This window comes from Pan paniscus, chromosome 18, assembly GCF_029289425.2.
Source record: "Pan paniscus chromosome 18, NHGRI_mPanPan1-v2.0_pri, whole genome shotgun sequence".
Classification (NCBI taxonomy): domain Eukaryota; kingdom Metazoa; phylum Chordata; class Mammalia; order Primates; family Hominidae; genus Pan; species Pan paniscus.
In genome coordinates this window covers 23,865,741-23,882,522 of record NC_073267.2, presented here as the reverse complement: position 1 = coordinate 23,882,522, position 16,782 = coordinate 23,865,741, and the positions used below count along the sequence as shown (strand labels likewise).

At 42.6% G+C, this 16,782-nt stretch overlaps 1 protein-coding gene across 5 annotated transcripts in view; it reads right to left on the bottom strand.

The window, feature by feature from the left end:
- LOC129394244 (serine/threonine-protein kinase SMG1-like) overlaps positions 1-16,782 on the bottom strand; it is a 37,879-nt gene that overhangs the window by 15,490 nt on the left and 5,607 nt on the right. For all 5 annotated transcript variants that reach the window (XM_063598573.1, XM_063598571.1, XM_055100017.2 and 2 more), the window contains exon 2: positions 4,172-4,335. In XM_063598573.1, coding sequence (XP_063454643.1) covers positions 4,172-4,335 — 164 coding nt within the window. The remainder of the gene's footprint in view (positions 1-4,171; positions 4,336-16,782) is intronic.

The following is a 16,782-nucleotide window of genomic DNA, read 5'->3' as shown; positions in this document are numbered from 1 at the left end:
CAGGAGAATCACTGGAGCCCGTGAGGCGGAGGTTGCAGTGAACCGAGATCACCCCATTGCACTCCAGCCTGGGTGACAGAGCAAGACCCTCTCTCAAAAATAAAATTACATCAAAAGTCACAGTCCACTGGTCAATAAAAGCTCAGGGAATATAGGTCCTATCGCTCTTTTGTTCAACTCTGTATTCCAAATCCCAGCAGAGTGCCTGGCACATAGCAGACCCTCAAAAAAATATTTGCTGAAGGAAACGAGAAATGAATAACCCTAGGCCAACTGAACACCTCATTCCAGAGGACTGGCTGGGAGAGAAAAAAGAAAGGACTTAGTAACAACTTTCTTTGGGTCCATTCCAAACTGTTTTCAACATGCAGGTAAAGAGCCTGGGTGTAGCTAAATTAAACAACTTCCAAGGGGTATGGATAAAGTCTCAATCGAGTAAAAACAGGATATAGGCTTCTACTTATCATCTAGGTATCCCACTGGAGGAAAGCCTCTTATTCACATTATCATCATTTCCCTGGGATGAAGTTTTGGGGAGCCATAATCACACATTTAGTTCAACAAATGTCTAATTATCATCTACCACATGCAAGGCATGCCTCCACTAGAAAGGTAGCAAACCACAACTTTTCTCCCCTTATTTTTTAATCACAAGAACAAGCAAACAATAGTGAATACTATTAGTATATTAACGATGCCTTTAACAACTAGATTTTTGCTGGGCGAGATGGCTCTTGCCTGTAATTACCCAGCACTTTGGAAGGCCAAGGCAGGCAGATCACTTGAGCCCAGGAGTTCGAGACCAGCCTTGGCAACATGGTACAAGCCCATCTCTATGAAAAATACAAAAATTAGCTGGGTACAGTGGCCCAGCTACTCAGGAGGCTGAGGTGGGAGGATCGCTTTAGCCTGGGAAGCAAAGGTTGCAGTGAAATCACACTAGCGCATTCCAGCCTGGGTGACAGAGCGAGACTGTCTCAGAAAACAAAATAAAACAAAAAACTCAATTTTTGCAAAACATTTTCAACTGTGCTATTTACCATAATTAGCCAATACATACGTAAACAACAAATCACAAAGGGTCTGACAGTTTCATTTCTAAGGTATGAGAAAAAACTGATAATAAAAGAAACCAGAAGGCTGGGCATGGTGGCTCACACCTGTAATCCCAGCATTTTGGGAGGCCGAGGAGGGCAGATCACGGGGTCAGGAGTTTGAGACCTGCCTGGCCAACATGGTGGAACCTCATCTCTACTAAAGATACAAAAAATTAGCCGGGCGTGGTGGCACGCTCCTGTAATCCCAGCTACTCGGGAGGCTGAGGCAGGAGAATCACTTTAATCTGGGAGGTGGAGGCTGCAGTGACCGGAGATCACGCCATTGCACTCCAGCCTGGGTGACAGGGAGATACTCCATCTCAAATAAATAAATAAATAAATAACTACAAGGGGAACAACACACACTGGATCCTTTTGGAGGGTGGGGGGTGGGAGGAGGGAGAGGATCAAGAGAAACAACCAATGGGTACCAGGCTTAATACCTGGGTGATAAAATAATCTATACTACAAACCCTCATGACACAAGTTTACCAGTGTAACAAATCTGCACTTGTATCCTGAATTTAAGTTAAAAAAAAAAAAAAAAAAAAAAAAAAAGAAACTACAATGTCTGAGAGAAGAATAGGATTTTTACAAATCCCTAGCCCATAGAGTATTTCAATAAGGACAGATACCAAAAATGTCCTCAAGTTACCAGCTGGGAAATTAGGCTCTACTTACAATTCTGTCACTAGCAAACTACATGACCCTGAGCCTTTGAAGAAGAGGAATTCTTTACTGAACTACTTTAGAGTCGCTGTTTAGCTTCTATAATATCATAAGTCTAAGGCTTCAAACGCTCTATTTTAACAAACAGCATACATAGCCTTTGAATTCATTCCACTTGTGAAAACATAAAAAGAAATCCGTTTTTTAAAAGTTATATACCAACAATAAAAGCTACAGGCACAAAGATTTTCACCAAGATACACGACGCACACACACAGAATAAAAAAAAAAAAAAAGTCAAAAACTAAATGTCCAAAAAGTAATTACATCTGACAAAGCCCATAACTCAGCTTTACCGATAAATTTCTCTTTAAGGAAAACAATTATCATTACCTCTGATCCTCTGAACTTTCTTTTTTGTTGTTGTTTTTTTGAGACGGAGTCTCACTCTGTCACCCAGGCTGGAGTGCAGTGGCGCACTCAGCTCACTGCAAGCTCTGCCTCCCGGGTTCACACCATTCTCCTGCCTCAGCCTCCCGAGTAGCTGGGACTACAGGCGCCCGCCACCGCGCCCAGCTAATATTTTGTATTTTCAGTAGAGACAGGGTTTCACCGTGTTAGCCAGGATGGTCTCGATCTCCTGACCTCGTGATCTGCCCGTCTCGGCCTCCCAACGTGCTGGGATTACAGGCGTGAGCTGCTGCACCCGGCCAATCCTCTGAACTTCCAAGGCACTCACCTATACAGTGAGGCTACGTCATAAGGCAGAAATGCTATCAGTGTATTTAACTTTAGAAAAGTGCCCACTCAAGGCAGGGCCTGGTGGCTCACGCCTGTAATGAGCATGTGTGATCACTTGAGGTCAGGAGTTCGAGACCAGCCTGGCCAACATGGTGAAACCCTGTCTCCACTAAAAATGCAAAAATCAGCTGGGTGTGGTGGCATGCACCTGTAATCTCAGCTACTTGGGAGGCTGAGGCACGAGAATCACTTGAACCTGGGAGGCGGAGGTTGCAGTGAGCAGAGATTGCAGCACTGCGCTCCAGCCTGGGTGACAGAGCAAGACTCTGTCTCAAAAAAATATATTGAAAACAACAACAACAAACAAACCAGAAAAGTACCCACTCTAGGGGGCGGGTGGAAGGAGAGCATCAGCAAGAATAGCTTAATGGATGCTGGGTTTAATACCTAGATGATGGGATGATCTGTGCAGCAAACTACCATGGCACACGTTTACCTACATAACAAACCTGTACATCCTGCACATGTACCCTGAACTTAAAAGAGAAAAAAAAAAAAAAAAGACAGAAAAGTACCCCCTCTCTATATATATCTATATCCTCCACAGGCCCAAGAGTTCAAGGACTTGCTGTAGTAGGAGCCTACTATGCACTATACATTCAATATCCACGATAATTGGGTAAACCTTTTCTGTAAGATCTTATCCAGTCTTCTAATCTTGTTTTAAGAGAATTCTCTTTTAAAATGTACTATAGCCTTTCTAGTGGGAAATTAACAATTCACAGGAAAAGAATGTAAACAATTTTTACCTGCACAGTAGGCTAATCAACTTATGCCTTTGCAAGGCATTAGTAAGAGGCATCCAGAATAAGAGGAGATACAAGTCTTTGGAAGGTGTATGTGATTGGTCCCCGTTTTCCCAGCCTTACCCTGTGATTTCCTCATGTCTTTGGTGGCTAAAGCACGACTGCCATGCTGAACACTGGTGAACTCAGGGCTGGTCACATTGTTAACCCTCAGCTCTTGCCCCAACGACTTCCGACCATAAGTATTTTCCCCAGATCCCCCACTGACACTGTAGCCACCTACAAACAGCCATGTGTACGTCATTTAAATATGATTGTTCGTTTCATTCAGTCAATTTCCTGATAGCTCAGGATCTTATTACTCAATCTGCAGCTCAACCAGCCTTTGCTTCTCCTACCTTTTTCCTGTACTGTCTGCCTTGAAAATCATTTTCATTTCTTTTAATACACCTTTGAAGTTAATTTTATTTTGATCCCTTCATTGGAAAATAAGCAAAGAAATGAAAACTAAATTAAATCAAGTTTTGCACCTTGTTTTAAAACTTTCTTGAAGTTTAGAGACAGTAGCCAAGAGGAACTTCAACCTTAGCTAAATATTTTTGAAAATAAAAACAAAAATAGTATTGTATCTTTTTTGTAAGAAAACTGCATTGATGAATTATGTATGGAAAAAATTTAAATTTTAAAAATAATAAAGTGGATAAACGTCCTATGAAGTTTTCAGAAATAACACTGCATTTGTTATTCGTATTTTAAATATATTAGAAGAAAGCAAGAAAGTTGGGGGTGTAAGAAGGCAGGAAGGTGGGATAGGTAGGTTCAAAAAACATGCTTGTAGCAATAAGAAAATATATATACCCTTTTCGTCATTCTGTATGTCAGCGTGGACTCTGGTATCATCGTGCCTTTGCTGAGACACCACAGCTGAATTTGAAGGTTGCAGTCCGTAAGAGGAAGAACCACCTCTATCTCCGGATGAAGAATATTTTAAATTACCTGGGTCGGCTGATGCACTATCAGTTCTATAAAAAGAGAAAAGTTTATTAGAACTTTAAATAACATAAATAAATCTTTCTTTAAACAAGCCTCTCTTCTCCCAAATTTTACATTTAACCATTACTATTGTATTTAGTGTAATATGTACTATATATTATATGTAAGCACTCAGCCGTCTAATAAGAAGTCTTTCACTGGGAAGAGATTCTCAATGGATGAAATGCCAACTTTTCAGTCTCTTCTACTGTTCTAAAGACCCATTCAGAAATATGAATCACTACTGGGATTAGGGTGACTTTGCTGGTTTTAGCATTGAAAGTCTCCTGTCCCAGGCAAAACAGGACAATTGGTTACTCTGGTCCAGTGTTCTCCTCACATGACTTGATAATAAGAATAATTCTTTCTAAATTCTCCCCCCATGGAGAGGGTTAATCAGTCAAAACATTTCAGCCTTTCCTGTCATAAAAATAAAAAACACTGGCAGCATGTCAGGGACGGGCAATGTCTTACCAAGTTATTTTCTAAGTACTGATTAGGTACTGTAGTATTGAAGACCCCATTGAAGATGCCTTAATTGTAAAGAGTAGCAATCAAAATTTTCAAAAGTAAAAAAGAAGACATTTTAAGAAAATAAAAGGTATCAGAAATGCAATAAAGTTATATCGGAAAGTTGTAGTTCATAATCTATTTAAAATTCAGGTTCTGTTTAGAATAATACCTGATGCTTATTAGTAAACAAGTAGGGTACAGCCAAGGGTAAAAGTGTGTCCTCATCTAAGTATCTGCTCTATGCTTCAACTGCCTCATAAGTAAAACAGAGCTGAGTTACAAGACTTCTCATGAGTGTTACTCTTTCAGCCATCAATCATAAACTATCAAGAAAGAAGACAACAAAATAATCTGTTATAGCATATGAAAAATCCAAGTAAGTTCTTCCCCTACTGATTTTCTCCTGAGAGGAACAACTTTGAGGAAAAAAAAAAAAGAAAAGAAAAAGAAAATCACTTCTATGATATTTACTAAAAATGCTTTCTCAACCTTTTAGAACCTGAATCTTTTAGAAAAGTTTAGGACACTGGCAAGGCCAGAAACTAACCTATTCTTCTATGCTTTGCCCCTCCCTCTATGGTGTAAAAGTGACAGCAGTGTTTGTATACTGTATATATTTCGTTTAGAGTTTATTAGTCTTTCCTTGCTCCCAAAAATACTAAACATAAAACTTTGCATGAGCTCAATCAGTTGGACACCTTGATCTGCACTTACTGCAATCACTGTTAATACAGAATGCAGACAATAGGTCCAATTAAACTTGGATATCTAACTGGTACAAGTCATTACTTATAAAGGATCTCAATCTGAAACTTCATGAAATTCAAAACCTAGCATACTAAAATGACTAAGGCTCCATAAGGAGTATCTTCTAATATTCAGAGTTCACTTATTCATAAAGCTAAGTACTTTGAACATAAGGGAAAATAAAATCTATGGAATTTCAAGAAAAATGTATGAGAATATTTTCTGAGTATACTAAGTCTATAAGCATTAAAATATTAACTCAATGGACCATAACTTTTTTAAACTAATGAAAAGACATTCCTTATGTACCTACAAATAGCACATTTAACATGCGTCTATATAAATCATAGCATACCATTACTTTCTGAAAGGAGACTGAAACGTAAGAGAGCTTATAATCTTTTCTGACAGGGTTTGAACTTTATATGTATGCCACAGTAAGCTCTTATTAGATGAGGGAATAAAATAAGCACTTGACTAATTCAGAAACACAAAGATAACTGAAGTCTGCCAATATTTAAACATATCTTCACTTCCTGTTTTCATCATGTTTACTTATCTCCTACACTACCTTTACTATTAAGAGTTAAATGTTTGTATCATTTTCTGGTGACACAGTAGTACCATAAGGCAGCAGAGAATACAAGTTAAAAAAAGATCTGGGCTCAAATCCCAGCTCCAGCACTGAAAAGTATGTGTGCCTTTGCACAAATTACTTGATCTCCAAGCCTTGGTTGTCTCTTGCATAAAATGAGGATGATACCTATCTAACATGTAAGGTTGTTGTCAGGCTAAAATAAGATAATGAATTACAAAGAAACACTTAGTTTGCAGGGTATGTTAAAAGTTGTTATGACCATAATACAAAATAAACTTAGTTTCCAGTCTAAAAGACAATGTACAAACAGTTCATGAGTATATGAATATAATCAAAACAAGTTTTTACAGTCAATATAGAGCAACTTAAATACTTCACTGAAGAAAGCAGGTCATCTGTTGCTACCAACAATGTGTTTCCAACTAGGAAGCATCTGATTTCCAACTAAACTGTAAAACCAGGAGCAGCTTCCCCGTTGGTTAGAAATAAGGTTTCTAAATCCCCTCAGTTATGAACACTGAGATTTTTTTTCCCAAAAAAAAACTGTGTTTTCAGAAATATAACAAAAAAAACTGGAATAGAGGCACCGTCTCAGAAATACCTGAAAACTCCCTAGTTGCCAAATTATTTTAATACAAATTGATCAAAGCATCCCCAACCAGAACTCAGGTTGTAAGCATTCTGAACCGAAAAGCACAAAATGGTTTAGCATTTATAAGAAATTTCTATTTTTATACAATCTTGACTGCTTAGGTTTCAAAAAATGTCAATGTCAGGCTGTTAGCACCAACAAGATCATCCCAGTCCAATGAATAGAGAACTGTTAAAGAACGGAAATGAGCACTTAAAATGAGGCAATCAAAGCCACAAAATAGAAACTGCAGATTTGAACTCCAAGAAGCAGGCATGAATGTTAGGCTAGTTAGTTAGAAGAGCTGAAAGGGATATCATCTGCCAGAATTAGTGTCTCAATTTAGTGAAAAAAGAAAATCTATCTGTTAAGTCTAAGAATCCTAGCAAGGATCCAAAAATACCTCTACAGCCCCTTTAATATTCTAAAAATATCATGGAGAGAAAAAAAAAGAAATGCATAAATTTCCCCAAAACGATCAAACTGAAGTTAAAGCCTGATGTACATGCCACATGAGAGGTAAGTTTCTAAAGCTCATACCTCAAAAATCGCCTTTGGGATGTTTTGCATCAAGTCAATCTGTAAGACAGTCGTTACGATATTAGTGAAGACAGTGGGTTAAAACATTTGTTGTTCAAACATGGAGCAAATATCATTCATGAGTTAGGTGCCTTTAGTTGAACTATGGTCCCATTAGGGTTCATACATTAAAGCAAAAATTCAGGTGGAAAGACACTCTGTGCCTTACAGGATAAAGAGGCTTAATGTGGCAACCAAAAAAATTTTAGTACATAAGAGAATTTAAATGTTAACTATAACATACAAATCACATGCAAATATAGTTACCACTTATTTTAGTTACCTATTCTCAATATACAGAAAAATGCCACAAATCTAGGAGGCCATTCGTTTCAAATGACCGGAATCCTCAGACCTCACACCAACAAGCCACCATGTGCTGGGGATGGTATCGCCTGACTAAATGTAGCCTTGCAGTCCATTCTTGTAAGTATTAGAGAGAAAAAGAGAGAGAGCGTCATCTCTGGAAAGTGTGAAGTCAGGGACTTCCCTACTAGGAAGCATTTCCATAAAGCACCCCAAAATGACTTGATGCAAACACCACACCTAGTGGTGTCACTGGAGTAAGCATCATATTACTTCAAATTGCTTTTACCTAGGTTTATTAAGGGATTTTGCTCTCATGGTGAGATCTAATTTGTAATGGATATAAACCAGGAAATGAGATTTGCACTAAAGCCAATGAAGTAGGAATGTACTTATTCTCTAAAGTAGCAAAGATAGTCTCACTGTCACAGAGCAGTTATAGGATATGTTGCTTTCCATACTAATGGTTAATACCACTTGGAAATGATTTACCCTTCAAAAATAAATTCAAGGTTTTCCCCTGTAATGCCTCTTACCTGGATTCAAACATGCTTTAATGAGGAATAAGAGAAAGGGTGAAACTATGAATAACCCTGGGCCTTGTATCATTACATTAGAAACACTGCTCTAAATATGAGTCTATGGCTAAAATACTAATTTGAGAGGCTCAGGGAATTTATTATACAAATCTCTTCTTGCAGAGAACTTTTAAGTTCAAATTTAATAAAACAAAACAGAACCATTCCATGTCAAAATTGTAAATGAGTATGCATCAGTTTTGCAATACTGAAATATTAAATTAATATAATTTATTGGTAAAACTAGCTTAGCTACCTAAGTATTAAGTGTCTATAATAACCAAATCTTAATTATCCATTTATGGGTGATTTGTTTCCTTTTTTGAGACAGGGTCTCACTCTGTCACCCAGGCTGGAGTGCACTGGCATGACCATAGCTCACTGCAGCCTCGACCTCATGGGTGCAGCCTCGACCTCATGGGTTCAGCCTCTCAAACAGCTGGGACCACAGGTGCATGCCACTCCATTTAGCTAATTTTTTATTTTTATGTTTTTTGGAGACAGGTGTCTGATTATGTTGCTCAGGCTGCTCTCAAATTCCTGGACTCAAGCAATCCTCCCACCTCAGCCTCCCAAAATGCTAGGATTAGAAGCATGAGTGACCACATCTGGACTGTCACCAATTTTTAACTGTCTGTCAACTAAACAGCCAATATAGACTGATAAAATATACTTAACTATTGTAAAATTGTCAAGAATTGTATCTTCACCAACGAGAGGTCTGGCTTTTACCTGTGAATTCTGGAAGGTAATCTCTAAACTCTTGAAATGTCATACCTAATAAGAGGGTCCTGGCCAGGAGCAGTGGCTCACACCTGTAATCCCAGCACTTTGGGAGGCCAAGGCGGGCAGATCGCTTGAGGTCAGCATTTTGAGACCAGCCTGGCCAGCATGGTGAAACCTGTCTCTACTAAAAATACAAAAATTAGCCAGGCATGGTGACGGGCACCTGTAATAATCCCAGCTACTCAGGAGGCTGAGGTTTCAGTGAGCTGAGATCATGCCACCGCACTCCAGCCTGGGCAACAGAGCAAGACTATCTCCAAAAAAAAGGGGGGGGGCAGCGGTGGGGGAAAGTGTCCTTGTTCATCTGGGGGCTTTAGGCCACAGCAGAGTCTACTAATGTGGCTTATGGTGGGGGCTTTGAGTCACATGGATCAGCTTGGCCTCCAGTGGGGCTGGAGACTAAGGTTAGCCACATGGGCATGCAACCATGGAACCCCAGTAAAAACGCTGGACATAAAAAATAGAGTGAGCTTCCCTGGTTGGCAATAATCCATGAGTATGGTCGCACACCAGTGCCACCAGGAAGGTGTCATTTTTCACAACTCTACAGGGACAGGACAATTCGAAACTCCAACATTTGGAACTTCCCCGAACTCTGCCCTATGCACCTCTACCCTTGGCTCGTTCTAATCTGAATCCCTAAACTGCAATAAACTCTAACCATGGGTATGAGAGCTTTCAATGAGTTCTAGTGAGTCCTCCTGGAAATCATCCAACCTAAGAGTGGTCTTGGCCAGGCACAGTGACTCAAGCCTGTAATCCCAGCACTTCGGGAGGCCCAGGCAGGCAGATCACTTGAGCTCAGGAGTTTGAGACCAGCCTGGCAATATGGTGAAACTGTCTCTAAAATTATAGAAAAACTAGCCAGGCGAGGTGGTGTGTGCCCATAGATCCAGCAACTCAGGTGGCTGAGGTAGGAGGACTGCCTGAACCTGGGAGGGAGGAGTTCAGGGTGCAGTGAGCCGTGATCATGCCACTGCACTCTCGCCTGGGTGACAGAGAGAGGCCCTGCCTCAAAAAAAAAAAAAAAAAGAGTGGTCTTGGGAACCCCCAAACTTGCAACTAGTATTAGAAGCAAGGGTCATCTTATGGACTGGACTCCCTCTTACTCTGCACTCATATTTAAAACCATTAAATACACTGTAGCTCAAAAAAAGTTGCTTGTTTTGAAAAAGGGTCTCACACTGTCGCCCAGGCTAGAGTGCAGTGGTGCAATCCGAGCTCAAGCAAACCTCCCACATCAGCCTCCCAAGTAGCTGAGACCACAGGCTTACTCCACCACGCCCAGCAACTTTTGTATTTTTTTGTCCCATTCTCTACAACATTCCCAAAATGTTGCCCAAGCTGGTCTCACACTCCTGAGCTCAAGTGATCCACTCACCTCAGCCTCCCAAAGGGTTGGGATTACAGGCATAAGCCACTGCACCCGGCCATAAATTTTGTTTTTTAATAACATTTCTAGCAAACATGATAAAGATTTGACTTCAGTGTTGCTTATTTTCCTTCCAAGGAACCTCTAATATTCTCTATTTTCAGAACTCCAATCAAATTAGCCAGAAAGAGCAAACGAAGCCAATAAATCCAGGAGGGCAATAGATCTGATTTTAACCCTTGTTTCACATGCACAATTGTCTTCAGAGAAAAGCTGAAGAAAGTACCCCCTCACCTCCATGCCCCAATGCTCCTTTTCTCTGACTTCAAGTGGGCCTCTGATGCTGCCCACATTTCTCTCACCAGGTTTCTTTCCTTTCCAAAACATCTGTAAAACTTTCTGCACCTTCTTCCTTCTCCCACCACTACCAGTGGATGACCTTATAGATTTCTGCTCCATGAGAAATAGAAGCCATTTGACAGCACCCTCAGCAAGAGCTAACATTTTAGCTCCTAACAAGAGCTAGTGGGCAACTGATCCAAGCAGTTTACATATGTTTATCATGTCATTTCGTGTTCAACACAATCCTATTAGTTATAACTTGATAACTAACGTTTCATAACTGGCCTAAGGTTGCACAGCGTGTAAAAGGCAGAGTCAGAACTCAGACCCAGTACTGTCTAATGTTTGAGCTCTTCAACACTCCATCACTGCCATCTTCCTTCTAATATATCCACAAATTCACCTGCATCTGCACATACAGCTGTTCTTCCCATCATCTTCGCATAATGGAACAAATAAACCTCCTATCCATAGAAATCATCTGGATCTGTCTATTCCCCCCATTTTCCAAGGTATGTCTTGTCTTTTTTTTTTTTGAGATGTAGAATCGCTCTGTCGCCCAGGCTGAAGTGCAGTGGCGTGATCTCGACTCACTGCCTCCCGGATTCACGCCATTCTCCTGCCTCAGCCTCCCAAGTAGCTGGGACTACAGGCGCCCACCACCATGCCTGGCTAATTTTTTGTATTTTTAGTAGAGACGGGGTTTCACCATGTTAGCCAGGATGGTCTCGATCTCCTGACCTCGTGATCCGCCCACCTTGGCCTCCCCAAAGTGCTGGGATTACAGGCTTGAGCCACTGCACCCGGCCTGTTTCTTCTGTACGTTGCAAAATCTCCCATTTTACTACTGCTTATCACATCATCAACATACGAGCACTCTCAAAAGTCTTACTTTAAAAAAAACAAAACAAAAACAAAAACAAAAAATGGCCGGGCACGGTGGCTCACGCCTGTAATCCCAGCACTTTGGGAGGCGAAGGCAGGCAGATCATAAGGTCAGGAGATTGAGACCACCCTGGCCAACATGGTGAAACCCCGTCTCTACTAAAATAGAAAAAATAAAATTACCTGCGCGTGGTGGCACGCACCTGTAGTCCCAGCTACTTGGGAGGCTGAGGCAGGGGAATCGTTTGAACCCGGGAGGCAGAGCTTGCAGTGAGCCGAGATCGTGCCACTACACTCCAGCCTGGTGACAGAGCGAGACTGTCTCAAAAAAAAACTAAAGGCCGGGTGCGGTGGCTCACGCTGGTAATCCCAGCACTTTGGGAGGCCAAGGTGGGTGGATCATGAGGTCAGGAGTTCAAGACCAGCCTGGCCAATGTAGTGAAACCCCGTCTCTACTAAAAATACAAATATCAGCCAGGCGTGGTGGCGGGCGCCTGCAATCCCAGCTACTCAGGAGGCTGAGGCAGGAGAATCACTCGAATCCGGGAGGCAGAGGTTGCAGTGAGCTGAGATTGCACCATTGTGCTCCAGCCTGGGCGGCAGAGAGACTCCATCTCAAAAATAATAATAATAATAATAATAATAATAAAATAAATTTAAAAATTAAGAAAATAAGGCCAGGCACGGTGGCTCATGCCTGTAATCCCAGCACTTTGGGAGGGCGAGGCAGGCAGATCATGAGGTCAGGAGTTTGAGACCAGCCTGGGCAACATAGTGAAACCCCGTCTCTACTAAAAATACAAAAAATTAGCCGGGTGTGGTGGTGGGCGCCTGTAATCCCAGCTAGTTGGGAGGCTGAGGCAGGAGAACTACTTGAACCCCGGAGGCGGAGGTTGCAGTGAGCCGAGGTCGCGCCATTGCACTCCAGACCGGGCAACAGTGTGAGACTCTGACTTAAAAAAAAAAAAAACAAAAAAACCCTTTAACTGCCTTTCTCCCTCTATCAATCTAATAGCCTGGACTCTTCACAGACAAACCTGTTGAAAAATTTATCTTCCTTGCCTTCATTTACTTTTTAACCCACTTTAATCTGGGTTCCACCTGCAACACACCACTGAAGCTATTCCTACTAAGGTAGGAACTGCCACTCAAGGCCTTCTTGGCTCTAAAATCCCATGAACCTTTTTCAGTTCACCTTACAATTTCTCAATACCACTCTAAAGTTTATGAGTTTTTTAGTTAACTTTAATTCCAGTGACTCTTTCTACTTTATCCCAATCCAAGTATTCTCCTCCGTCTTCACTTTATTTATTTATTTATTTATTTTGAGACAGACTCTGACTTTGTTGCCCAGGCTGGAGTATAGTGGTGCAATACTGGCTCACTGCAACCTCTACCTCCAGGTTCAAGCGATTCTCCTGCCTCAGCCTCCCAAGTAGCTGAGATTACAGGCCCCTGCTACCACACCTGGCTAATTTTTGTATTTTTAGTAGAGACGGGGTTTCACCATGTTGGCCAGGCTGGTCTCGAACTCCTGACCTCAAGGGATCCACCCGCCTCGGCCTCCCAAAGTGTTGGAATTACAGGCGTGAGCCAATGTGCCCGGCCCCTTCTTCACTTCTTTAACCAGCTTAGATTTCATTGTGTATCATTTCAACAACACTCTTGCCTATACCCTTAACTCTTAAGATTCTCATCACACCCATCTGGCAAAACCCCAATCCTGGATAAACCCAACGATCCATCAATAAGCACCACACTCCCAGGTCCTCCAGTGTTTACTTCCCATTCTATACATGCACTATCCAGACATTCCCATTCTCTTCAAATTCCAAAATATCCTATCACCTCCCCTCCCCATACACACATTCTACTTCACCAACAAGAAAAAAGGTACCAGCTGGGCACGGTGGCTCACGCCTGTAATCCCTGCACTTTGGGAGGCCAAGGCGGGTGGATCACTTGATGTCAGGAGTTGGACACCAGCCTGGCCAAAATGGTGAAACCTCATCTCTACTAAAAATACAAAAATTAGCTGGGTGTGGTGGTGCGCACCTGTAATCTCAGCTACATGGGAGACAGAGGCAGGAGAATCGCTTGAACCCAGGAGGTGGAGGTTGCAGTGAGCCAAGACTGCACCACTGCACTCCAGAGCCTGGGCAATAATAAGAGTGAAACTCCGTCTCGGGGTGGGGTGGGGAAGATACCATAAAATACTTGCACCCGATTCTAGACCTTACTGAGGATTCCATCTACTTCCATCTTACTGTAACTTTTCAAATACTTTTCCCACTGGACTAAATCCCCCCCATAAACATGCAACACTTTCTAATGTATCCCATTGAAAAATACAAAAACATATAAAAAGGAAAAACTCCATCAATCCCACGTCCCTCCATCAAACAATCTGCCTTTACTTGCTGCAGCCAAACTAAAGTTGTCTAGATTCCCCTCTCCCATTTCTTCACTTCTTCTAGCTCCTTAACACACACTGGTCCAATTTCTGCCCCATCACTCTTGGCAAAATCCATTATGACCTCCAGGCTGCTAAATCCAAGATACAGTTCAGGCCTCAATCTGCTCATCCTTTCAGCAGCTTTCACAGGGCTGCTGAGTAGGGTTGAGCAGTTTTGCCCTGCACACAGGTGCCCTGCAGAGGAATGAGGTGGGCTGAATGAAACTCCTGTTTTAAAAATTCTTGGCTGGCATAGTGGCTCACGCCTGTAATTCCAGCACTTTGGGAGGCTGAGGCGGACGGATCACTTGAGGTCAGGAGTTCAAGGTCAGCCTGGCCAATATGGCAAAACCCCATCTATTAAAAATACAAAAATTAGCTGGCCGTGGTGGCGGGCACCTGTAATCCCAGCTACTCGGGAGGCTGAGGCAGGAGAATCACTTGAACCCAGGAGGCAGAGGTTTCAGTGAGCCGAGACTGCGCCACTGCACTCCAGCCTGGGCAACAAGAGAGAAACTCCATCTCAAAAAAAAAAAAAAATTGTTTATGCCAACTAATTGTACACCTAAATGCACCAAGTTCATGACTTTCTCCTTGCATTTATTTATTTATTTATTTATTTATTAATTAGGTCTCACTCTATGTTGCCCACGTTGTAGTGCAGTGTGTGATTACAGCTCACTGCAGCCTTGAACTCCTGGGCTCAAGAGATTCCTCTGGTCTTAGCCTCTCCAGTAGCTAGAACTACAGGTATGGAGTGGCTCTCTGCCTTTATTTCTAACCCAAGCTACCTTACAACCTTAAAAAGAGACGCTGCTTCGCCGGGCACAGTGGCTCTCGCCTGTAATCCCAGCACTTTGGGAGGCCGAGGTAGGAGGATCACGAGGTCAGGAGATCGAGACCATCCTGGCTAACACGGTGAAACCCTATCTCTACTACAAATACAAAAAATTAGCCAGGCGTGGTGGCGGGCACCTGCAATCCCAGCTACTCCGGAGGCTGAGGCAGGAGAATTGCGTGAACCCAGGAGGTGGAGCTGGCAGTGAGCCGAGATTGCTCCACTGCACTCTAGCCTGGGCGACAGAGCGACACTCCATCTTAAAAAAAAAAAAAAAATTTATATATATATACATACACACACACACACACACACACACACACACACATACACACATCTCCCTAGAAGCATCAATATTTACTGAATTAGAGTATTTCATTACCTGTTACAAAAAACAAACAAAAAAACCTTCCATTATACTAATTTATAAAGGAATCAAAACAAAATGGGTTGGGGGGTCCAGGCACGGTGTCTCACTCCTGTAATCCCAGCACTTTGAGAAGCCAAGGTGGGAACTTGAGGTCAGGAGTTCGAGACCAGCCTGGCCAACATGGCGAAACCCTGTCTCTAATACAAAAATTAGCCGGGCCTGGTGACATGCGCCTGTAGTCCCAGCTACTCGGGAGGCAGAGGCACATGAATCACTTGAACCCAGGAGGTCGAGGTTGTACTGAGCCAAGATCGTGCCACTGCACTCCAGCCTGGGAGACAGAGTGAAACTATGTCTTTAAAAAAAAGGCGGTGTGCAGTGGCACACACCTGTAATCCCAGCACTTTGGGAGGCCGAGGCAGGTGGATCACCTGAGGTCAGGAGTTCACGACCAGCCTAACATGGTGAAACCCCATCTCTACTAAATATAAAAAAATTAGCCGGGTGGGGTGGCACATGCCTGTAATCTGATCTACTTGGGAGGCTGAGACAGGAAAACAGCTTGTACCTGGGAGGCGGAGGATGCAGTGAGCCGAGATTGCACCATTGCGCTCCAGCCTGGACAACAAGAGCAAAACTCTGTCTCAAAAAAAAAAAAAAAAAAAAAGTTGGGGTGAGGGGAAGGTTCAACTTAAAGATACAATTACTAAGCGTTTCATAAGGAATGACTTATTTCATAATGGAGTAGGAGTTTGACAACAGCATGGGCAACATGGGGAGGCCCCATCTCTACAAAAAAGTAAAAATAAAAAATTAGCGTGCCAAGCATGGTGGGTCACACCTGTAATCCTGGCACTTTGGGAGGCCAAGGAGGAAGGATCACTTGAGCCTAGGTATTCAAGACCAGCCCAGGCAGCATGGCAAAACCCCGTCTCTACAGAAAACGAAAAAAAATAAAGTAGCTGGGGTGGTAACATGCACCTGTGGTCCCAGCTATTGGGAGGGTGAGGTAGGAGGACTTATTGAGCCTGGGAGGTGGAGGCTGCAGTGAGCTGAGATGGTTCCACTGCACTCCAACCTGGGCAATGGAGCGAGACTCTGTTTCAGAAAAAGAGAGAGGAGGCCAGGCGTGGTGGCTCACGCCTGTAATCCCAGCACTTTGGGAGGCCGAAGCGGGTGGATCACCTGAGGTCAGCAGTTCAAGACCAGCCTGGCCAACATGGTGAAATCCCATCTCCACTAAAAACACAAAAATTAGCCGGGCATAGTGGCATGCACCTGTATTCCCAGCTACTTGGGAGGCTGAGACAGGAGAATCACTTGAACCAGGAGGTGGAGGTTGCAAGTGAGCTGAGATTGTGCCACTATACTCCAGCCTGGGCAACAAAGTAAAGCTCTGTCTCAAAAAAAAAAAAAAAAAAAGAGAGAGAGAGAGGA